Source organism: Camellia sinensis, chromosome 4 (assembly GCF_055761805.1).
Source record: "Camellia sinensis isolate YWXY chromosome 4, ASM5576180v1, whole genome shotgun sequence".
NCBI classification, from domain to species: Eukaryota; Viridiplantae; Streptophyta; class Magnoliopsida; order Ericales; family Theaceae; genus Camellia; species Camellia sinensis.
In genome coordinates, this window is record NC_138964.1 from 35,545,779 (window position 1) to 35,571,758 (window position 25,980).

Genomic DNA, 25,980 nt, shown 5'->3' on the forward strand with positions numbered 1-25,980 from the left:
CTGTAAAGAACAAATACCCATTGCCACGCATTGATGATTTATTTGATCAGTTACAGGGTGCACAAGTGTTTTCTAAGATTGATCTCAGATCGGGGTATCATCAACTGAAGGTTAAACCGGAAGACATCGATAAAACTGCTTTTAGAACGAGGTATGGACATTATGAATTTTTGGTTATGCCTTTTGGAGTCACGAATGCACCAGCTGCTTTTATGGACCTCATGAACAGAATTTTTAAACCATACCTTGATGACTTTATTGTTGTATTTATCGATGACATATTGATTTACTCCAAAAGTATAGAACAGCATGAACATCATCTGAGACTTGCCCTACAAACCTTAAGAGAACAGAAACTGTATGCTAAACTGTCTAAATGTGAATTTTGGCTTGACCATGTTATGTTTCTGGGGCATGTTGTTAGCAAAAATGGAATTTCTGTTGATCCGCAGAAAATTGAAGCTGTAGTGAACTGGCCTAGACCAACAAATGTGACTGAAGTCCGAAGCTTTTTGGGATTGGCTGGATATTACAGAAGATTTGTCAAAGATTTCTCCAAAATTGCTCTACCATTGACTCAGTTAACTCAGAAGGGGACATCATTTGACTGGACTGACCAAAGAGAATCTGCTTTCCAGGAGTTGAAAACTCGACTTGTGACTGCACCAGTTTTGACTTTACCCTCAGGTACGGATGGTTATACTGTATTTAGTGATGCTTCTCATAAGGGTTTGGGATGTGTTTTAATGCAGAATGGGAAGGTTATAGCTTATGCTTCCCGACAACTGAGACCACATGAAAAGAATTACCCGACCCATGATCTGGAACTTGCTGCAGTAGTATTTGCACTGAAAATTTGGCGTCACTATCTGTACGGGGTGACATGTGAAGTATACACCGACCACAAGAGTTTAAAGTATTTCTTCACACAGAAAGAACTGAATATGAGACAGCGGAGATGGCTAGAACTGATAAAGGATTATGACCTACAGATCTTGTACCACCCAGGAAAAGCCAATACCGTTGCCGATGCATTGAGCCGGAAATCGATTGGAAACTTAGCATGTTTGCTTACAGGACAGAAAGAGTTGCTTTGTGACCTTGAAAAATCTGAAATTGAAATTGTTTTACGGGAACAAGGTGGAACCTTAGCTGCTATTTCTGCTCAACCGGCACTGATTGAGGAAATTAAAGAGAAACAGCAACTGGATGATTTCTTGAAGAAGATCATCGAGGGAAGAGAATCTAAACCGAGACCGGGATTCAAATTTGAGAATAATGTACTGAAATTTCAAGAAAGACTGTGTGTACCGAATGATACTGAACTGAAAAGAAGAGTTCTGCAAGAAGGCCACAATTCGAAATTGTCTATCCATCCGGGGAATATAAAAATGTACCAAGATCTGAAACAGAATTTCTGGTGGCCGGGAATGAAGAAAGGAATTGCTGATTTTGTATCCAAATGTCTTCATTGCCAACAGGTCAAAGCTGAACATCAACGACCTGCCGGACTATTGCAACCCCTACCCATACCAGAGTGGAAATGGGAGCATATCACCATGGATTTTATCGTGGGATTACCTCGCTCCAGAAAAGGTATGGATTCAATTTGGGTTATTGTTGATAGACTAACCAAATCTGCTCACTTCTTACCTGTCAAGACGATTTATAATGCGGACAAATTGGCTGTTATCTATATTGATGAAATTGTTAGACTGCATGGAGTGCCTGTGTCTATTGTTTCTGACAGGGATTCGAAGTTTACATCGAGGTTTTGGCAAAGCCTACAGACTGCATTGGGTACTGAATTGAGGCTGAGTAGTGCCTATCATCCTCAGACAGATGGCCAATCTGAAAGGACCATCCAAACTCTGGAGGATTTACTGAGAATGTGTGTCCTTGATTTTCAGGGAGACTGGGAAAGCCATTTGCCCTTAGCTGAATTCGCCTACAACAACAGCTACCATTCGAGTATTGGTATGGCGCCTTTTGAGGCATTGTATGGCAGAAAATGTAGATCTCCAATTTGCTGGGCAGAAGTTGGAGATGGGCCTTTGCTTGGGCCCGAGATTGTATATGAAACAACTGAAAAAGTGAAACTGATACAGCAAAGATTGAAAACTGCACAGAGTAGACAGAAAAGTTATGCAGATGTCAGAAGACGGGACAGAGAGTATGAAGTGGGTGATCACGTTTTTGTGAAAGTGACACCAATGAAAGGCCAGACTCGTTTTGGAGTCAAAGGCAAGTTAGCACCGAGATACGTCGGACCTTATGAGATTATTGAGAAAATTAATCCGGTGGCGTATCAAGTTGCGCTCCCTCCTGAAATGGAACGCATGCATAATGTTTTCCACATTTCTATGTTAAGAGACTATCTCCGGGATCCCTTCCATGTAATAGAGCCTACCCACGTGGTGTTGAGTGATGACTACACTTACGAGGAACGGCCTATACAGATTGTAAACAGACGAATCAAGAAACTGAGGAACAAAGAGATCCCACTAGTGAAAGTTGACTGGCAGAACCACGGTGGCATGTATGCCACGTGGGAAAGGGAAGAGGACATGGCTAAAAGATATCCTGAACTGTTTCCACTGAATCCTGTTTTCTTCCAGAATGAAGGTAACTCGAGTTTAGAGGACTAAACTCTTTATAAGGAGGGGAGACTGTAACAACCCTCATACTGTTTACTGACTAGGGACTGATTGATTACCGATAATCACCGATCACTGCTAAACGGAACTGATAACTGACTGATAATTGAACTAAGTAAAGTACTGAACTGACTGATTGAAATTGGAATCTGAATTAACTGAGTATATGTTACTTAATTGCATTCTATCTGTTTGATTGTCTGATTATCTGTTCATGTTTATATGTTTAAACTGCTAATTGAAGGCCTTATCGGCGGCCGAATTAGAAACCGATTGATGTTCCGTGACCCTCATAATTAATGCGATTTTATGGTATATTTATCTGAAAACTGATTAGGTATGATTAAATTAGATTAAATTAAGCTAATTAAAGAGTTGGACTTAATTACCGTTTTGCCATTGAGTGGGCCACTATCTCACACACATACTTGAGCCAAGAACAACATTTCCTCAGCCATTTTCCTTCTCATTGCCGACCAAGAGGGAAGAGAGGAGAGAGAGTGAGAGGAATTGAATTCTACCTTGGGTTTTGCTTGGAGAATTGAAGGAATTGAAGTATAGATTGCATATTTGAGCTCCTAGTCTTCTAATTCAAGCTCTAGGTAAGGATCTTATCTTCTTATTGATGCCATTGAACTAGTTCTTGCATGGTTCATGCTTCATTGTAGAACTAAGTCATGATTTGGGTCATTAATGGTGAATTGAAGCTCATTTCTTGCATGCATGGTTGAATTAATGAGTTTTGAGTTGAATTCATGGTAAAGGGTTACATGCATGTCCATGTTGTAAGAGTAGACCATGTTTTCATCTTGTTTTGAAAAGAATGAGCTCATTTGAACAAGCTTTGAAGCTTTGATTTGGTTTAAATCCTTGCATGTTTGCATGTTCTTCATATTCTTGAAAATGGGTTTGAATATGGTTCTAATTGACTCACCTTTGGGGCTTGAATTCATAAATTGAGCTTTGAAACTTGTTATACATTGAATTTAATGATGTTTTCCAGAATTTGGGCCCAAGAGGTCGAGTTTGGAGTGGTTGAATGCTTGGTTTGAGCTTGGGAGGCAGATCTGGAAATTCCAGATTTGGCTTCCTCGCTCGAGCGAAGGATTCCCCGCTCGAGCGAGCACCTTTGTCCAGGGCTCCGCTCGAGCGACCATCGAGCGACCATCGCGCGTAAAATTTCAGCATCCAGTACTTTTACTGTTTTGCAGACCGCTCGAGCGAAGGATTACTCGCTCGAGCGAAGCCTTTGATTTTGGACTTACGCTCGAGCGTAGAAAGTCTCGCTCGAGCGAGGCTCCTATTTTCAGCAAACTTTACGAAATGTTTTCTAAGTGTATTTTTGCATCCTCATCCCATCCTAGGCATTCTTAGGCCTAGTTTAAGGCATCTTGATGAGGATATCATTGTAGAACACACCAAGGCAAATTAGGGATTAAGTTATGAGATTTCCCAACTGTGTAGCTTAGTGTGTGTTCAATCTGTTAACTGTGTAGGGTTGGCGACTAGGGAGTCACGCTCTAGCATACTGTAGCCCAGAACTCTGTGAGTAACAATTGTGTAAAGATATGTTCAACTGATTATCTTTTGAATACTGAACTGAACTGTTTACTGAACTGGTATTATTTACTGAATGAATGTATGTCCTTTATTTCTGAACTGTACTGTGGCATCCTTAGTACCTACGGTTTACTGTTACTGTTACTGTTACAGAGATCTCTGTCGGTTTCCTTGTGGAACCACTACTGTTTACTGACTGATGGCCATCATTACTGTTCGGTCTTTTAAGACCTACTGTTACTGTTATGCTAATGGATGTACCACATATGACTGTTTACTGTACTGAGCAACTGAATTACTGATTGAAATGAACTGTTTTCATTACTGTAAGGACATTCATTCTAAACCCCTTTACGCTTTATGTTATTCACTGGGCTTTAGCTCACTGCTCATATATATATGTAGGTGTACAGGCACCAGACCGCAGCTAGAGGCGTCAGGGTTACTCCAGTTTTGTCAAGCCAGCCTTTGTGCCTCACTGCGAGGTTCCGAGCCTACTGTTAAGGCTTAGGGGTGTTTTAGAATTTCCCCCTTTTTTGTACTGTTTCACTGTTTTGTATAGACTGACTGTTTACTGTACTGTTATACAGGGATTAGGTCCCTGTACTGTGTGACTGTTAATTTTGTATACTGTGTTGTACAGACGGAATGTTTTCTGTACTGTTATGTGGGGTTGAGTCCCTAGTTAAATGGATGTGAATATTGTGTATACTGTTCTGTACTGTTTTTGTATAATGTATGAAAAGCCTTTTTGCATACAGACTGTCACAGCTCAATGGACACTATTTATTTACTGTATTGGCTTCCGCCAGGCCCTGTACTCTGTTTCACTGTATTACTGTTCAGCAGGCCTTCGTTAATCTCGGATTACTGGCCGGTTACGGTGCTAAACCCATAGGGCCGGGTTTGGGTCGTGACAAGGGAGTCAATTGTTTGCAGCAGATGGAGTAATAATCCCTCCATATTTGTCAGAGGCAGAGCCATGATAGGGGTAGATGCCCGGGATAAGCTGAACAAAGGTAATCTAACTGGTGAATGTCAGAACAGTGGAACTGGTGAACCTAGTATGGCCCTCATTCGTCTTGCCACCGGCGAAAGTGAAGCAAACACTGGCTACCTCTGAACTAAATTTCTGGCCTGACAAAGTCTATTGATACGAGTCTAGAGTACCCGGGGATATTGGAGCCTTTTGAAGCTATGGTTCCAGAATTACCTAGCAAAAAAGAAAACAGACAGCACCTCAGCCCAATTTCACTAGAATAGACATGATCACAGCTGAATGCATGTATTCCCCGCTACATTCTGCCCAAAAATAGATACCAACTTTACAACTAATGTGCAAATTCCTATGCAGTTTCACTGTAAAGTACATACTAGTTAAAGAGAGCCAAAATACCCCTATGAGGGGGTAGGGTTACCTTGTCCTAGTTTCGTCAAGAACTAGGGTTCACTATTCAAACAAAGCGGTTTCACGCAATCCTGTATTTCGGGTAAGTATCGTGTCCTAGTTTGGAACAGTCACTAAGGCTTTTCGATATGCAACTAGGCCGAATGGTCAAAAAGGGTACTTCAGCAAGACTACCTAATATACCTCTCACACTTAACATCGAGAAGTGAAAGAAGGATCAAGCGGTACATCGGTAGTCTAAATCCAAGGGTTGTGTTCCCATCATGGCAAAGCCCGTGATCGGTCAGCCTTTTGGCAAGCTTTTCAGGCAAGCCTCCGGCAAACCATCCAAGAATAGCAGATGGCAAACATAGTGACTTAAGCACACCAATGCAAATGCAATGCAAAGAAACATATAAGTGTAGGTAAAATTTCACATCATGAATTTCAAGTCAAGTTTTCTAAATCTTCAGTAGAGTTGCCAGAAACTATAGCTCAACTTTTTCGCGCCCCCTTCAGAAGACGAATAAGCCCTACAATATCGGACTCCCGTGGCTTTGAATCTGATTCCATAAGTACAATATGAAATAGATAAACACCAAAGAGTCCTAATCCGGCAAATCTTTTGGAAAATAGATTTTGAATCAAATTGCCAAAAATGGACTGCTTTGTCAGATATAGAGTCGCCACCTAAATATTTTTTGAGAAATTTAAGAAACCCATGACTCGTGCCAAAGGCCACGTGTCCGTCATCACCAAGATTGTCTCAGCTCAGGAACTTGGGTACGAGAGGGAAAGGTCTTGAATTGAGCACCCCTGCTCGCCCGATCAAAGATCAGCCTCTACTAATCATGATATGATTCTTATCTGTATTATATGCTCTTGTTTCGATTTATTAGGCTAACATTACTATGTGATGCACTCACACACAAGTATAGAAATTGCAAGAATTGGAACACTTGATTCATGCTTGTTTTGAAAATTGTTTCGAATATGTACCACTTGAAAAAGTGATCGCATATGAACATTTACTCAAATTATTCTAATTCAAGCAACTAGCCTCATCCATTTCATTTAAACAGTTTATCAATTGAGCATTTAGCCTCATGGCAAGCATGCAAGACATAGTAACATCAACATGCGATATGCTAAAACGAGTAAAGGCTCACCTAGTACTCCAAGCCAGAAAAGAGAAATGAGTTAGAAAAATACATGATTCCTAACTATGCGATATGACTACTGTGATACATGCAGTATGCAATTTCATAAGCTCGACTACTAATATGGCATATGAATCAACTTGATAGCATGAGATCTAAGCACATATTTCAAAGAAGTATTTAATACTAACAATCCAAGTTAGAATGATGAACCGAGCCTCGGTGTATGCAATACAAGTGGATGCAAACATGGAAATGCTAAATAAAACATGATGCCCTAATCTAACCATCATAAGCTAGTAAATAAAATGGAGAAAGACATGGGGTTGGAAGACATACACATTATTACAACATTGTGCCCTCACACAAGAGGGTCTGAATAAACTAACTAATTAGTTAAACAAATTACCTAGCCATTACAACAACAAATGAATAATTTAGCTAACCTACTTAACTAATTATTACAAACCGAATGAACTAATTAATTAACTAATCTAACTAATTAAAATAATTATAACATGATGCGAATTAGCTATTCTAATTAATTAATTACAAAGCCACTATTTTAAGCATAACACAAACACGGATCCCAAGGATCGATGAAGGGTTCATGCATGAATGTGGTTTCCATCCGAAAAAGCCACTGTTTCTACTGCCGAATGCCTCTGTTACACTGTAGAACATTTACACTGATTTCCACTTCCAGACCAACTCTGTTCTGCTGGGGGAGTACACTACTGGATTTTGCATTGGTGGCCGGCAGAGGGCTTGCTGGCCACCAATAGTGGCTGCCGGCCACTGATGGCTGAACTTCTTTGCTACAACAGAGAGCAAACAGAGCAGGGATAATGTATTCTCAAGGATTTTTTTGCACAATTTACCCCTCCTTATCATTTGAACAGCTCAAAGGAGTAGTAAAACTTGATTCACAAACCATCAATCTATGCAATTTCATTGCATGATGGCCTATGAACCAAAGTGTGCAAGTTCAATAAATGTAACAAAACAAGACTCTCAAAACCACATCCCTATCATGAAAGATCAAGGGAAGTAGTTGACAATGAATCTTGAGCTGTTTTCATTACTAATGAGTATAAAACGACTCAAGACTCAAGGGTTCAATTAACGTCCGATTGAACCCAAGACAAATTATTATCTTGCACCTTTTTTAGCCTCAATTTTATTACTTCATTTTAGATTACCATCTATTCTTTAATCAATTAAGTCCAAAGGTAAATTTAAGTCCTCTAATGGAAAGAGGGCTCAAACCAAGAGTTGCTTTAGGTATGAAAAAGATATCATACTGTTGGTAATGAACTCCCAAAGGGATTAAACCATTAAGCATGATATCTTAATCTCATACTTAAATAAACAAGTGGTTTGAAAACCACTTTCAAAGCAAAACAAAAGCCAAGAACAGAGGGAGGTTGTAAAGGTGATTAAAAGTGATCACAAATATGAAAAGTCATAAATAAACATTATCAACTCAAATAAGATGGTATCTAAGGCCTAAAATACCAAACTCATGAGGACAATTACACTACAGGCATGCAAAACAAAGCTCAAATGCAATGAACACTTAAAAACTGTCCTAAAACAATGCTAAATAAGTCTTAAAACATGCTGAAATTAAGACAAAAATAGCTAGGACAATAAACTAAAACATGGATCATGTTAGGCTAGTAAGCAAAACACAAGGAGGGGAGGCTAACCCCTCCAATTTTAGACTTCAAACCATGATTTTAGCCACTGAAATAACTCTGAAAATCAATATTTAAAAGCTCAAAAAAAGATAATGTAAAGGTAGGAAACACAAGGGTAAAGGCCTTGAGAGCAAGGTGTAAAGAAAGGTAAACTACCCCCTCAACCTTTATTGGACTTAAAACCCAAGTTTTAGCCCAAAAATACAGAGTTTTTATAACCCAAAAATAGTTGGAAAATAGCAAGAAAAAAGAGTGAATACAACAAGTAAAGAGGCAAAGCTTTATATCTCTTGAAGAAAAGAATCAATTCCGAGCAATAAATCAAGGTAAACACACTCTCAAGAGCTCTAACAAGGCTCAAAGATACCTCAACTTAAAGATGGAGAGGTTTGATTAAGAGTGTATAGGCAAAGGTGAAGATTGTATAGGCAAATATTAAGAAATTTGTAAGAGAGAGAGAAAGAGAGAGAGAGAGAGAATTGTAGAGAGAGAGGAAAAATTTTGCTCTAAAATTTTTCGAATCCCAAAGCAAGAGGGGAGATCCTCTATATATAGAGAAACATGAACCTCCTTAAAAACATCCAGCTATACACGTGGGAGCAGATGCAAGCATCTGTGCAAACAGCTGGCACAGCTATCACAAAATATTTGCAAAATACATTGGTGGCCGGCAACCAGGAGCAATGGCCGGCAGCCCATAGCAATGGCCGACAGGCCACTAGAGGTTGTAGGCTTGAAAATCCAAGGTTTTGGTCAAAAAACAAGGCAATAGGGGTGTAGGGTTTGAAAAGCTCAAAACTGTAGCATTCCGCTCAGGGCTTTTAGCACTTGACAAGCATATACACTCATCATTGAGTGTGTAAGCGATGACATCCAAGTCGTAAGGGCCGTAAAAAAATGGAGTGTCTACACCAACTAACTCTAACTAACTCTTATGGTGCTAAATTTAACAACCATTTTAGTTCTAACTATTGGTACTTTTTCATAATAATACTAGAAAAATATATAAAATTAAATTAAATAGAAATGATAAAATAATTTTTTTATATTAAAAAATGAAATACAAAACTAAAAATACAAGAATGATTGAAACTCATATGTTATAATTTGATGAACAGAAATATAAAACAAACACATGCTGGAATAAAATGATAAACTTAAATAAAATAAGAGATGCAAACCGAAGCCTGTGTAATTACAGTTTCCTTAAAACAGATTTGCTGCCTCCCCGATGGGTACTGGAGGTATGTTGGCATTTGTCTCCCAAGATACGATAGTCGAAACAAGCTAGAGCAGAAGTACCTTCCGAATAGTTTCGATGAACTTGATAATGACAACACTCTCTCTAACAAGAACTAAAGAAGGGATTAACAAAAAGAAGATAGAAAAAAATCTCTTTGGTGTAAAAACCATCTCTAACTTTATTATCTCAAAATAATATGTCCATTTTCCACCTCAAAAATCTCTCTAAAATTATCCTATTAAGTTGGAGAGAAAATGATTCTATTTATATAAGTAGGGAAGTTCCTGACCATGAAGGCTATCATCATGAGTGCCATCAAAAGCCATTAATTAATGTCATTAACTCTAGCCGTTAGGGTTAGAGTTATAAAGGTTGAAAACCTCCCTTGCATTATATATAAAAATAAATATATATAATGCTATTTGAATAATTCAACTAGATGAGTCGCAAAACGGATACGGGTGTTGGGTCAGAACCCGATCCAAACCCAGTCTAAAACATATGCACAAGATAAGCCCAGCCCAGAATAGCACAACGTAGTCTATGTCCAAGACTAAGTCCAACACATGCACATACACAAGCCTAGGCCAGTTCAGAACAAGATTAAGACTAAGTCCAAGTCCAAGCAAGTTCAAGTTCAAGCCTATGTTCAAGCCCAACTTCTATTGATGCCTATTTTATAAGACAATTTCTCATTCACAACTCAATAATTTTGACTTATTAATTTTATATTGTAATCTTCATACTTAAAATAAAACTACTTAGAGCTACCTCAACTGACAATTAAACTCTATTTTAATTTCACATTAAAATTGTCAAATAGCCTTCGGAAAAACCTCCCGCACTAACTACATCACAGCCCTTATTACTTATCTAAGGTAAACAAATTTGCTCCCCCTTCAAGTGATGAGTGTACTGTTTTAAAATTGAAAAAAAAATATCAGTGTATTTGGTTTGAATTTTTTAGATTAAGTTTTTTGAAAATTAAATTTTTTAATTTTCGTGTTTTTTTGTTTTTAATAAATATTTTTAAAATTTTAAATATTTTTTTTACTTTTTTAGATGTACCTTACTTACATGTATCTAAAAAGTAAAAAATTTGTGAAAAAATATTTTAAAAAAATTAATAAATACATAAATATATAAAAAATGTACTGAATTCTCTCTTTTTTTTGTATTTTTGGTATTTAGTAAATTTTTAAAAGGTTTTTTTCACAACATTTTTTTTACTTTTTGGATATATTTATGTTAGGTATGTCCAAAAAGTAAAAAAAAATTACTTAAAATATTAAAAAAATTCAGTAAAAACAAAAAAATATAAAAAACAAAAAAATAGAATTTTTTGAAAAATATTTTTGAAAAAGAAGAATCCAGCAAAGTGAATCAATTTTATTTAAATTTGAAGAATCTCCCAATACTTATGTGACAATATTTTGAGAAAATAAAAAAAAGATGGGACAACTTTCACAACAGCCCGTTTAGGGTGTTATTTTTTTTGTTTAAAATAATTAAAAAGTCAAATATCCAATCACATTTCTATCTTTACTTTTTCATACGTCTTCCGATAAAAAAATTAAAAAATTAATTAAAATAATCATTCCCCAGACACCTCATAACTTAGTTATTATATGATAATATATAAGAATGTCACTTTAACTGTATTAATCTACAATTTCTTATTTTTTATAAAGTTTTACATTTTGATTTTCAAAATATTAGTTTTGTGTTATTTTGGTACTTAATACTCAAATTATGTCAATTTGATTTCTGATGTGTAAAAAATATTTCAATTTGATTCTCAATTGTTTAAATTGTATTAATTTAATCCCCAATATGTAAAAGATTTTCATCGATTGATTTGGTTCGAGATTTGAGAGTCACAGATTGATCTTGATTTACGATTAATGGGTTGTTTGAGATGTTTTAAATAAGTACACTTTTTGATTTTTTAGACTAAAAAGTAAAGGAAAAAAAGATGATGGTTTGGGATAATTTTTTGACTTTTTACGAAAAGAATGTGTATTAAAATATTATATAAAATTACGAAATTACCTTCGCTGACACAAGCAGCAATACTACGCTGCACACTTTCTATCTCTTTTTAAATTTTTTTTAAAATTTTTTTTTATGGGAATGTGTGGCTACAAGTTTGCTATGTTTTCAATTGACTTTGATGTGTCGTTGCACAAAACACAATTTTGTGTAGTACTGTTTTACTTTTTGTTGTTTTTTGTTTTTTTTTTTCAATTGATAGATTTCTTGCCAAAAAAAAAGATAAATAGTGTGAATTTTTTTTATTTTGTTAATAATTTTTTAAATTTTTTTAATAATGTCAAACCAACCCTAAATTCAATTAATTTAAATAATGCTCACTCTTGATTATACACAATGTACGTTACACTGGAGAATTTTTCAATTATTAAAGAACCTAACAGCGTGTCATATGATGAAGAATAATGCTTGGGACCCCCTTTTGGGGGTCACCCCCTCACCCCCTTTGCCACGTGGCGGGGGGTGATTGGAGGAGCAGGAAAAAAAAGAAAAAGAAAAAGAAAAGGTAGCCAATGAGAGAGAGAAGGGGTCAAAGGGGGTGGGAGGAAAAGGGGAATGAATCATTGTTGTATGATGAAATGACAGGTTGCACTTTTCACATGCTCCTAGCAAGAATCTTACCTTTCTGCTTTTTAATACCTAGAAGTGCATTCACAAACTTTTGTCATGTGTGAACATGACACTTTTTTCTGGTTGGTCCATTATAATATAAAATCACTTTTCTCATCAACTAATAAAAAAACGTGTAATACTTATCTAAGGCAAATAAATTTGCTCTCCCTTCAAGTGTGCATAGCTGCTGATGAGTGTACTACTTGACACAAGACTCTCTCAATAACCACGGGGCTGGTGGCCCTGTGGAGAATGCATTTGCCTCCACCAGTTCGAGTCAAGTTCGGCGTTTAGGGGCGCAAAAAATCCTAATTTTGTTAGGGGTTTCTTTGAGACCTCGCGTTATATTCCGGTCGAAACTTGTTCGTGGCTGGGGGCGCTGTACTCCGGTCGAAATTTGTCTGTGACTGGGACGGTTGACGAGCTCCGCTGGTGCCTCAGTGGTGGGTCCCTCACTTGGTGAGAGTTAATTCTTGGCTGGCAACTGGCTACCACGGAGTCAGGGCCCGCAGGGGCTGTGATGACACCACAGACCTCTTTTTTACTAATAAAAAAAAAAAAAATCTCTCAATATTTATGTGAGAGTGTTTTGAAAAAATAAAAAAAGATGAGACAATTTATAGTTATTATAAGATAATATAGATAAGAATTTCACGTTAAATACAGTAATCTACAATTAGCTGATGATGAGTGTACTACTTGACACAAGAATCTCCCAATGCTTATGTGAGAGTATTTTGAGAAAATAAAAGAATATGAGACAACTTATAGTTATTATACGATAATATAGATAAGAATTTCACTTTAAATGCACTAATCTACAATTATTTTGAAACGTTTCTTATTTTTTGCCAGAGTTAATAACATTTTGATTTTCAAAATGTTAATTTTGTATTATTTTGGTACTTAATATTTAAATTATGTTAATTTTGTCTTTGATGTATAAAAAATATTTTAATTTAATTTTTAATTATTTAAATTGTATTAATTTAGTCGCCGATATGTAAAAAATATTTCAATTGGATCTTCAAACAAAATCCTGTGAGTCAATTATAAACGTGTAATTTTAGATATAAGCTTTCACTTAAATAACATATGTCACATTTTATAGGGCTACAAGTGTAATTTTCTATTAAGTACATTTTCAAATAACATATGTCACATTTTATAGGGCTAAAAGTGTAATTTTCTATTAAGTACATTTTCTTATTTATCAATAACTTAAAAGATATCTATTAACAAAATTTGATTGGAGGACTAAATTAAAATATTTTTTATACATTAGAGATTAAATAGACATAATTTAAAATAATTTGTATATATTGATGGAATGAAATGAAGTGGGAATGGAATGGTAGTGGGAATGAAAGGAAATTATTTAATATTTTCGGAGCACCACGTGTCTACGTTCTTTAACCAATCATCATTTAATATGTCCCATCATGTTCCTCAATCACCCAACACAATATCTCACATATCCACTCTCTCCACCAATCACAATATTATGGAATAGCACGTGTCTATATTTCAGAATTATTAAATAATTACCCAAGAAGGGAACACACGATAGAATTGGTTGACATTGTAAAATGATGTAGGAATGGAATTAATGCCCATTCTCATTTCTATATTTGGTTTGTTAAGCAAATTGAATAGAATAAAAATTTACCAAACTAATAATAACTGTTAGATTAAATATTGTATAATCATTTTAAATTGTAAAAATTTTATCAATATGAACAAAACAATAAATTTCAAAATTGCACAATACCCGCAATCATAAAAAAAATATTCATTGATCTTAAAATGCACAAATAAAAATATGTTTTACTCCAGTTAACATTCTTTAATGCCAAAAATTAAAAAAACAAAAACAAATTAAAAAAAAACTTAGGCTAGGCCTGAATTAAAAATAATTGAAATACTACTTAATTAACCCTCGTTATAGTAAAAAAAATAAAAATAAAAAGAAAATAAAAAGTCACTTATGCTAGAATGATTGTAGTAAATACATCTACTCTTTTTTTATTTTTTATTTTTTTTGGAGTAATGTCTTAGAGGCACATTTTTTTTAAAAATTTTAAAATTTATTTTTTATCAACAACAATTAATAAATATTTCAACAAACAAACCATATAAAATAAAACAATGTGATGCACCACTGAAAAATATATATGTACTATTATACAGTTTATATGATTTCATGAAGTTTCGCGCGCACATATATGTATATATATATCTATATAAATGTCTTACAATTAACATGTAAATAAATTGAAACATATTTTTTTTTAAAAAAAGCATTGATCCTAGTAGAAGAACAATAATGGAGTCGTCTATGGCTAATTATTTAGTAAGAGAGAGTATTCATAGATAGAGATTGTGAGAGCAAAGAAGATTTTTGTTTTCCTGAAAACAATCTCCTTTTTTTTTTCAATCAAGAGAGACTGTTGTTTTATTTTATGATGATTTTATGTTGAAATGGAGTAACTATTCCTTAGCTTCTCACATGGAATATATAGTCTCTCTTTTTGTTAGAATATGTATTCTCATGGAATAACTATTATAACTTAAATAAAACATTCTAAACGGGGGAAAGATAATATAAAATTAGAATGAACATTTCATTCCAAGAGAAGTTATTGGTTGGTCCAAAGGCAACGCCACATGGTGCTCCACATACATTGTGATTGGTGGAGAGAGTGAGGCCTACGATTTTGTATTGAGTGATTAGGAAACATGAACAGATATGAAGGTTTGTAATTGGCCTAAGGCATGATCACATGGTATCCCAAGATCAATCAATAAATTTTTCTATTCCATTGTACCAAATGTGTTCTTAGGACCAAATGACAAAAAATAAAATAAAAATAAAAATAATACTTTGAGAATCAAAAATGTAATTAACTCTTTTTCATGGTAAGTTAGCCTTCATTATTTTATTTTGGATAAATTATAAATACGCTCCCTGAAATTTGATTAAAATACGAATCGTTCATGTAGTTTTGAAAATTACATTTCACCTCCTAAGATTTCTAATTTCATAACAAATTACCCTTTTATTAATAAATCATCAAGTTAATTAACAATTTTTAATGATGTTAGAAATATGATTAAAATATGAATACACTCTTTGAAATTCAATTAAAATACGAATCGTTCATGTAGTTTTGGAAATTATATTTCACCTCCTAAGATTTTCAATTTCATAACAAATCACCTTTTTATTAATAAATCATCTAGTCAATTAATATTTTTTAATGATATTAAAAATATTTTTTAATTAATAATTTAAATAATTTTATTATTATGTAAGAGGTTAATTATAAAGGGAAATGATTTTTCTCCTGAAATCCCCCCTCGAACAGCTCGAAAGAGAGAAAGAGAAGAGAAATAGAGAAAGAGAAGAGGCAATGGAGAGAGAGAGAAGGCCCCTCCTTCGCCTCTGCCGCCGCCGATCGATGGCAGATCGACCGGCCGATTGTCACAGCAGCTCCGATCGTCGCAGCAGCAGCTCGTCGCAGCCCCGCCTCCGACCGCCGTCGCCTCCGGCCCCGCCTCCGCCTCCAGCCCGATTTTGTTGGCCCCTTCCCCTCCAGTTATTCTTCTTCTTCTTCTTCTTCTTCTTCTCCTTCTTCCTCTGATTTTCTTCTTTTGAAAAAAAAAAAAACAAAAACGACGTCGTTTTTTGAATTCGGGGGATTCGGGGGCTCAAATTCGAGCTACCAATCACTACTCAATTATAAATTTTATTTTTTAATTAATTCTATTCAATAAAAAATACTAAAAAATGGAAAAAAATATTTATAACTTTACAAACTACATCAACCATCCATGCTTTAAGGGAGGTTCTATTTACACACAGACATCTCTCTTTTTACACACCCTTCTTAATTCACACACCAAAAAAAAAAATTATTCATCACACACAATTTTGTTCCAGTTATATCCCCATACACACACTTTCAATCCACACACCTTCTTCCACACCAGTAAGAAGGTGTGTGGATTGAGAGTGTCATGCCGGCGGCGACACAGCACCAGCGACGCTACCGCGACCCCTCTTTCTCTCTCTCTCTCTTTTCAGTCGCGAAAAAGAAGGCAACGACAACTCGTAGATGAAAGGAGGTTTCGGATGTTGATTGTCGAACCAATGTATTTTGTTCGGATGTTGATAGTCGAACCAAATTCATTGGTTTGATGGTTGATTTCCGAATAGAGGCGATTCTTTCGACATTGGTAGTCCGAATGGTAAGAAAATGAGACGATTCCACGATGCCCAACGGAATGAGGAAGAGAGGCGGGAAGGCAATGGGTTCGTAGATAAAAGGGAGTTGCAGTAGTGGAGGAAGAGGTAACGGCGGCAATGAAGGAAAAGAGAGGCGGCGGCCATAGAGGATGGTGGTGAGTGATGGTTAGGGTTAGGGTTAGGTTTTTGGTTGATAGTTAGGGTTTGTTTGAGGAAGAAAATGGTATTTTGGTAGTTTTATTTTTAGACTAAAATGTAATAAAAAAAATCCGTTAAGTGTGTGTAAAGAGAATAAACGATGTGTGCAAATAGAAGCTTCCATGCTTTAAGCAAACGTCTATTTGTAATTTACCCTTCTAATTTTATTTGGTTGACTGGAAAATTCAGCCGGAATTGTTCCCCGGCCCTATTGGTTCACTCACCAAGAAAACGTCTTCTTTCCCTCTTAAATCTCTCTCTCTCGTTCCCTCTCTCCAAAAGCACTCACACACACATCATATATATCTGCACATTCATTTTCAAGAATGTGTATTACTTACATATATCTGAGGTTTTAGAGAGAGGGAGAGAGAAGGAACAATGGATTCGCCGGAGTCGGCGACGAGTCGTGCGACGGGTCGGTCGTCTGTGATCGAATCGATCAGGGGTTGTACGATGGCAGGGATGAGAATTTCGAAGGAGGAACTGAGATTGAAGATTACGATGCCCCAATACCTGAGATTGGCCATGAGGGATGCGATTCAATCCAAGGATGTCACCGCCGGAAACCGCCACTACGCCTCCACCGCCGTCGCTGGCGAGGCCGCTCAGCCCCCTGAATCGCCGCTCGTCGTGTTTATTAATTCCCGGAGCGGTGGTCGTCATGGCCCCGAGCTCAAGGCCAGGCTTCAGGATTTGATGGGCGAAGAACAGGTCGCTCTCTCTCTCTCTATATATATATATATATCTGTGTGTATATAGGTATAGTTGAGCACAAATCATCTGAAATGAAATAGAATGTAGATTTAGAGAAAGAAATTGAAAATCAGAGGGGCAATTATAATGCTGCTATGAAAATCAACTTAAATGTGGAAGGAGATTTTGTTTTGTTTTGTTTTGTTTTGTTTTGTTTTTTTTTAAATAGTTATCAAAATTTGAAATTTAAAATTTAAAATCAAAATTGGAAGTAGTTATATAGAGGCAGGCAATTTAGGAATTGAGAAAAAGTGTGATAATTTACACCGACAAAGTTGTGCGCTTTATATGATAGTATAGATTATAGAGATAATTACGTGGAGCTGAGGCTGTGCAGTGATGCAGGACAGTATAGTATAGATAATAATCCTTGAATTCTTTTTGAGACTACCTAAAACTAAAACTTAAAGTGGTAGTTGCATTGGTACTTAAAAGGACTAGTGTTTGAAATTTGCTGAAAAATTGAAATAAAAATAAATGATAACTTTGTAATGGAAAGAGCAGGAGTTAAGATTGGACTAGGGCTGAAATGACAACTGGAGCTATTTGGGCCGAGATGGATTCTTGTTGTTCACATTTTTGGATTGTCATTCTGTTGTTTTGTTGTTGCCGTATTTGGATTACGCTATGAGGAGACCATTGATAGGATCGCTGTGGTTCCCTCTTAACCTAACGTTTGGGCTCAAGGTAGATGAAATTCTGCTTACAGCCAAAAATTGGAAAGAAAAATATTCAGATAGACATAACTGTTACTTGTGTTGCCTGCGTATTGTTTCTCCTATGGATGTTTAATGTGGTTCTGCCGTTCAGGCATTAAAGTTTTTCTGAAACCAGTTGCTTTGATTATAACTTAGTTCTCGTATATGTACATACACACTATAGTTTCTGTTAAAGCATTAACTCAACTCAACAGGTCTCTGCGTATTAATATAACTTTGTGGTTTAATTTTAATGAAAAACTGTAACTGTGTACCTTGTTTTTTTTTTTTCCTTTTTCTTGCTAGGTTTTTGACCTTCAATCTGTGAGGCCTCGTGAATTTATTCAATATGGATTAGGTTGCCTGGAGAAGTTGGCTGAGATTGGAGACTTGTGTGCCAAAGAAAGCCGTGAAAAGCTCAGGGTTGTGGTATGTGCATGGGCTGATGAATTGCTTAGTTTCTTGTTTATGTAACGAACTTTTTAAATTTTAATTTCTCACTTAACTGGAAGCAATCATTGCGAAGACATATATGATAGTTTTTTGCATGACCAAAGGATCCTGAATTTTTACATGGGAAATAGTGGGTTACTAGGTTAGTTTGACAGGTTGCAGGAGGTGATGGCACGGTGGGTTGGGTCCTAGGAAGCCTAGGAGAGCTTTATGCGCAAGGCCGGGAACCAGTTCCCCCAACAGCAATTATTCCCCTTGGTACAGGAAATGACTTGTCTAGGAGTTTCAGTTGGGTAAGCTTGTTTGCGTCAACTTCGGTTTTTCAACTTCTGTCCTATCTTGTTGAGTGATGCCTTAAATTTTCTTTACAGGGCGGTTCATTTCCTTTTAACTGGAAATCAGCAATCAAAAGAACTCTTGACAAGGCCAGAACAGGTCCAACTTGCCGTCTAGATAGGTTAGCATTATTTTCTTTGAAGTTCTATTTTCTGGTTATTGTGCCTTAATATGTTTTTTTATTTGATGGTGCTGGTAATTTCAATGCCATGTCATTAGGAAATCAAATATTGCTTCAAATGTTCTTTCTTACAACCATTGGTTTCCACCACGTTCATGTGCAAATATTGAATGTCTGATTGACTTTTTATTTCCAATATTTGATAAGTAAAATTTACTAATATTAGTGCCACTTGGACATCTGAGGTGGTATGAGGCGAGGCGAGGGCTCCATCGAAGTGAGGCAAATGCCACAAATAATTGAACTCGAATATGGAGCTGCTAGTTAGCTTAATCGATAAAATCACTTAATAGTATAGTAAAAACCTACTTCATCTAAATTTTAGAGGTTATGGGTAGGAAAACAACTACTCCCACGAACCAAACAATACTATTGAAAGCAAAATACCTAGTCCTCAACCAAAATTTAAGTGGTGGTAACATTATAAAGGTCGGAAACAAGGGCTTGTTGTGAGTAGTGAAGAACTCACACCTGTGAGGGAGGTACACTCGGAAAACAAGGACTTGTTGCGAGAAGAGTCAAAGCAGCTAGAAGCTCGCTGCAAGCCAGCAAGAGGAGTTGAAGAAGCAGTTGTGAAGTCGTTGCTTGTTGTGGTCAGGTCTCTTTGCTTCTGATGAAGAACCCACCTGTGAGGGACGCTTGGAATAGGGGCTTGTTGCAAAAGGAGTCAAGCAACTATGAAAAAGGGGCTTGCTGAAGTCTGTGAAAGGAGTCGAAGAGGCAGCTGTGAACTGGTTGCTTGTTGCGCTCAGGTCTTTTTGCTTCCAATGACTTCGTTGAGTCTAGGGTAATGTTTGGATTTCATAGATAGTGTCGTTGCTTGTTGTGCTCAAGTCTCTTTGCTTTTGAAGTCTTTCATTGAGTCTAGGGTAACGTTTAGATTTCATTCAAAGCTTATAGCCTTATATTTTGTATTAGATCTCTTTGGTACATGTGATAAGTGAACGAATTAAGGCCCAGATTTGCATGTCAAAACAATCAAAAGGAAAAAAGAGAGGTTGTTGCCTCAAGTGCCTTTCACTTTTACAGGAATGCCTATGTCTCACTCGGTTTAAGGTACCTCGCTTCAGTGCAATCTAGGAAACGTAGGGTCGCCTTGCCTTGCCCCTTGCTTAGGCACTCACCTTTCAGAACACTAGGCAAAAGGAACGAACTGATATTATTTTACCAAAATTAAAATTAAAAAAGAAAATTTCTATAAACCTAAATTTGCTACAAAAAATATACTCAATAACTTCAGATAATGCTAGGAATTGTAGTAATATTAATGAACTTATTTCCTTGATTTGGTCATAAATTGAAACCTGAGACTTCTGCTTATCACATTTTATTAAATAATGTAGTTTATCTCCTAACAGATTACAATAAATAAAATATAAAATCCAATAATTTATTTTCTTCAATGTTCTTTGTTTTCTTAAAATGCAATCATTTCAACAAGAAGAGTGTTTAGCTTGGCACAGTAGTAAGAGAGTCCATTGATTGAAGGTTGTACTTCAGTATAATATGGTACTTTTGTCAAAGTTTGAAGTAAAGGTTTTTGGTTACTAAGCAATGATCTCTCTCTCTCTCTCTCTCCCTCTCTCGCAATTTCAAGTTACCTGAAATGCTAAGCAGATTGAAATGATTGGAATTTGTGAAGTATTTTCCTAGTATAGAATGTCTCTTACCTTGTTACCTTTCAAGATGGGATGGACCAAAACAGGGTTGGACTGAATAAAATGGTAGTTAATCTTGAGGATATTAATTTGCATTAACATGCATTTCTTTGTATTTGCAAGACTATAGTTCACTACATCTTTCTTGTACTTTCTAAATTTTTTTTTTTTATATAGGCTTACATTTTTCATTTGAACAACACGCCTGAAGTATAGGTAGTACATGCCCACTAGCATAGGGTTTGTTGCTAGATCCTACTCCCAGCCTAGCATTCTTCTAAGAGCTAAGTATGCAGGGGATTGGATTGCTGCTCAGCAGACCTGTCTGAGCGAGCTAAGAAGACCAAGCAAGTGCCATGGAGAGTGGCTCTCAGCTAAGGGACAAGTGCATAGTTCTGAACACGCTTGATCAAATTGCTTGGCGACCAAGGAGACTTGGAGCTTGTCCTCCATGAGGAAGAGACAATGTGGGTGAGCAGAGAATCCTCGGCCTTGCCTTTGGGTGCTTCCAGCTGTCCAAGCAGTGCCATCTCCTTAAGTCCAGCTCTATGGCATTGTGCTCTAGCCTTGGCTAATGTGGCTTGGCCTCCAAGGCAGCACATGGAGGTGCCTCATTGGCCCATGTGTCACCTCATGAGGCTGACGGCACCATGTTCGTAGGAGATGATGTGGAGGCATCATGGCAATGCCACATGGTGGTGCTGGACGGATGTACCTACATTTGCAATTCGTAGAAGCCTATATATCCAGTTTCAAGATTTTCAGGATAGAAGTGATGCCTTGTTCAATTCTTGATGGTCAACAAAGCATTATAGCCTATTCTTTCTGGAACACACTACTATTCTCCTGTATACTTGCATGTTACTAATTTACTAGATTAGACTTTGAACTTTTTGTACTGGTCGTAGCATCTTTCATATACTTAGCAGTTCTATGAAATATAACTTTGTTTTATGCAGCTGGAATGCTTCAATATTAATGCCAACAGAGGAACTTGTAAATCCACCCTATTCTCTGAAGTCTGTGGAAGAGTGTTCCCTTGATCAGGTGTTTATCCCTTGATAAATGCATCTTGTTTATCAGTGGTTTGCTTCTGCAGGACTACTTTCGTTTTATGAATGGAATTTTCTGTTAGTACAAACAACCATAGTGAAACCATCCTTGATACTTCTTAGTTCCTAGGATCTTGGGAAGAGATTAACCACCTAAGCATTTTTCAGAAGTCCATTTATTTATTTTTTCTTTTGTATGTTTTTGAACCTTGATGGGTTATGCAGGGATTGGAAATAGAAGGGGAGTTGCCTGAGAAAATGTCTTGCTATGAAGGAGTATTTTATAATTACTTCAGCATAGGTATGCCTCTTTGACCTTAAGAAATGATGCACGATTCGTATCTCACCTCTTATTTACTTGCTTTCGAGGCATTTGTTATCGTTCATGTTGTTTGGATGTAGGAATGGATGCACAAGTTGCTTATGGCTTTCACCATTTACGCAATGAAAAGCCTTACCTTGCACAAGGTCCCATTTCAAACAAGGTCTGACTCTGTCTCTTTCTCTATATATCTATCTATCTATCTATCTATCTTTCTATCTATGTGGTTACATGGTAATAATGCTCCTATATATGTGTAGCTTGAACCTACCAGGAGTTACTAAATTTTTAATGGCCATTTTGTTCAAAGAAACCATATTTATTGGAGAACGTGAAAAAAAAAATGTACAAGGGAATATACACACACCAGGAAAACTCCATTGAAGGGGAAAAAAATAAGAAAGAAGAATCCTACCTTGTGGGTGAAAAAGAAAAACAAGTAACATTTAAGGAGCTGACACACAAAGAAAGAGAAGGAATAGAGCTGTGACACTTGATTGTTCTTGGTTCTTTCAATTTACGTTATCAATAGGGAAAATAATTATCTTACTCTTTTAGTTGTGTTATGTGTTAACAGTTCCCGTTGCACTGGAGAACAGAATTTTTTATTATTTTTATTTTTATCATGCCTAGTTTTAAAAATTATCACTTGTCTAGCCTTCTGAATTAACATGCATTGTGACAAGTCCAAGAATGCAAGCACCCGGAGCAACCCAAAATAAGCTAGTCAAGTGAAATAATCGATGCCATAGGTTCAAAGTCACAGGGAAGTGCAAGAATAAATGATTAACAATCTCCCACCTTACAAGAATGATCCTTCTTCCCCTTTCCTTTCCTTCCATAAGGAACGTAGACATAGGCTTTTTAAATGTCAATTTTGAGAAAACTGTTTATTTGTTAATTTTGCAAGACTCTCCTTAACTACTTTCCTGTGGCACAAAAATGGTTTTAAAATTATTCCACAAATGGTTTTAAAATTATTCCACAAATGGTTTTAAAATTATTCCATTTTGTAGTGTTATGTTCATTTTCACGGTTATCTAATATGCATTTTTTTTATCCCATCCTTGCTATCACTGTAGACTCTGCATTCTAAGTGCAAATAGCTTTCTTCTTGGTTAGGATTTCAACAATCACAATACTATTGCAATATTCTATGTCATGTTGAATAGCTTGTTATACATTGTTGGGTTCATAACTTAATAGCTTAAGTTTTTGGGAAAATTTGTAAATTAACACAGTATAAGAGCTCAGGTTGAGAGAGGTCTTGGGTTTGTCTCTCCATTAGCATTTTTTATTCTATCCCTGTTTGGTTCCTTTTTTGTTTGGTTGTTTGCTTCTCTTTCTGTTTGATTCTCCGTTTGTCTCGCCACGTGCAAGATGGGGTTGCATGTGAGAGAGGGTGTTGGATAGCTTGATATACATTGTTGGGTCCATAACCAAATAGCTTATGCTTTGGGAAAAATTGGTAACTCAACATATCCTATTGCTGCAATTGCTTTGCTTTGTTCTCTCTCTCTGATTTTTGCATTATTTGGATGCTCTCCAATTTTTCTGGATTGATTTTATTTTAACTGCTCTATATTAGTTGGATATGGGAATTAACAAAATTTGGGTATTGGATTTTTTTAATAAATACTGACATGTTAAATGCTTAATGTATTGCATATGGAGGATTTAATTACTGTGGCTTACACATACAAGATTTAAAGTGGTCGTTCTATTTTCACAGTTGATCTACTCTGGCTACAGTTGCAAACAAGGTTGGTTCTTCACACCATGCATGAGCGATCCAAGTTTAAGGTCAGAACTCCCTCTTGCTATTAACGATCTCCATGATATGACTTTCCATGTTAATGCATACGAAGTTGGGAACTTCTGTATGATGTTAATGTTAGAATAGGAATTAAGTTAAAATAGGAAAAACGTGATTGTGTTTCCTTATATAATGCCTATGGCACTCCTATAATTACTCAGTATTATCAATATAAAAGGGAATGAAGTCTACCTCATTCCCTAACTCTTTCTTTTCTTTAAACCTACATGGTATCAGAGCCAAAACCCTAGCCCTTCTTTCTCTTTCTTCTCTTCCGCCGCCGGCAGTCCTGTTTTAACAGCCCAATCACTGTAGACTATCACCCAGCCACTGTCGACCTTAACTTAGCCCACCTACAGGCCACCTACACCTCCGACACACTTACCTCAATTGTCGGCAGTCCTCCTGGATTCTCCGACTGCCTCTTGGACTTAGTCAGCAGCCTCTCTGGTTGTCTAGGGGTCTGTCGGCAGTTCCTCTGGCCTCCTAGGGATCTGCTGGCAGCCCATCTGGCCTTCTTGGCCCTTGTCGGCAGCCCCTCTGGGCTTGTGAGCTTCTGTCATGGTCAACTGGTCATCTCTCCTTACGTCTTTTGTCGTCTCTCTCTCTGAGTCTGAGTCTGTAATGTTCTTTATTTAAAAGGTCATACTTTCAAACAAACAAACAAAAAAGAAAAAAAAGAAAAAAATTAGCAAATAAATAAAAAATAAATTCTGGTGATGTAAAAAAACAAAAAAAAACTAGCTTCTTAAATTTTTATGCTTTTCTCGTTACTATTGTGCTTGTTCCTTTACCATCTTCTGAGTTTGTAATTGGTCCTGGGTTTGAGGGTTGCTTCGTAGAATTTTCATAGCAGATTTCACTAGTGAGTCAACAACTTCTCAGCCGCTTAAGAGCGAGAGTTCCGTTATCTCTTCTACTATGACAGATAATCTAATCCTGACCTTAAAATCACCACTTCTCTATTCAATGGTCAGAACTTTCTAGCGTGGTCTCAGAGTCTGATTATTTTCTTGAAGAGCAGAGAGAAGATGGGGTATGTTGATGGCCCGATATAGGCACCCAACACCACGGACCCGAGTTATGATAAGTTGGAGATCACCAACTCCCTCATTATGGGTTGGTTGATACATTCTATGGTCCTGGAGATCGAAGAGGGTTATCTCTCTATGGATACTGCATAGGATATTTGGGAGGCAGTGACTACCACTTACTCTCGGAAGGGGAACTTCTCCCAGGCTTTTGAGTTACGTCGCTCCATTGAAAGGTTTGTACAAGGTGAGATGTCTATCCTTCAGTATTTTACCTTCCTTAGCGATGGGTGGAAGCGACTTGATCACCTTCAAAATTACAAACCGGTCTGTCCCACTGATTCTGTTGGTTACCGGAAGTTTGTGTCACGAGCAGGTCTTCAAGTTCTTGGAAGGCCTAAATGTGGAGTATGATCCAGTGCGGAGCAGAGTACTTGGCATGGATGTGCTTCATTCTCTACAGGAAGTCTTTGCTTTTGTGTAGAATAAAGAGAGTTGCTGCTCTGCGACGCTTCCTTCTGCCACTATTGATACTCGGCCTTGGTTTCTGCACCTCCTCGCGATGGTGACCGTGTGACCTGTGGTTCTCGTCCTTTTTTTGAGAAGGATAATCTTTTCTGTGACTACTGCCGTCGATCTCGCCACACACGAGAGACTTGTTGGAAGCTGCATGGGATTCCTTCTGGTGGCCGAGGTGACCGTCTTGGTACTCGAGGGGGTTGGTCTGGTCAGTCTAGAGGCCAATGAGCCAATGCTCGGGCACATCTTTCAGACATTGTTGAGCCACCATCTTCTTCTCCAGTTGTCTCCCCTGCTACTGATTTTTCGGGGTTATCTGCCTTGGATTTTGAGATTG

General features: G+C 36.8%; 1 protein-coding gene across 2 annotated transcripts in view; it reads left to right on the forward strand.

Annotated features, from left to right (window-relative positions):
• The first annotated feature begins 16,943 nt into the window (after positions 1–16,943).
• Positions 16,944–25,980, forward strand: part of DGK4 (diacylglycerol kinase 4) — a 29,118-nt gene continuing 20,081 nt past the window's right edge. For both annotated transcript variants that reach the window (XM_028245769.2, XM_028245777.2), the window contains exons 1-8: positions 16,944–17,535; positions 18,582–18,704; positions 18,884–19,021; positions 19,100–19,185; positions 21,863–21,950; positions 22,181–22,256; positions 22,358–22,440; positions 24,010–24,080. In XM_028245769.2, coding sequence (XP_028101570.1) covers positions 17,203–17,535; positions 18,582–18,704; positions 18,884–19,021; positions 19,100–19,185; positions 21,863–21,950; positions 22,181–22,256; positions 22,358–22,440; positions 24,010–24,080 — 998 coding nt within the window. In that variant the 5' untranslated portion in view covers positions 16,944–17,202. The remainder of the gene's footprint in view (positions 17,536–18,581; positions 18,705–18,883; positions 19,022–19,099; positions 19,186–21,862; positions 21,951–22,180; positions 22,257–22,357; positions 22,441–24,009; positions 24,081–25,980) is intronic.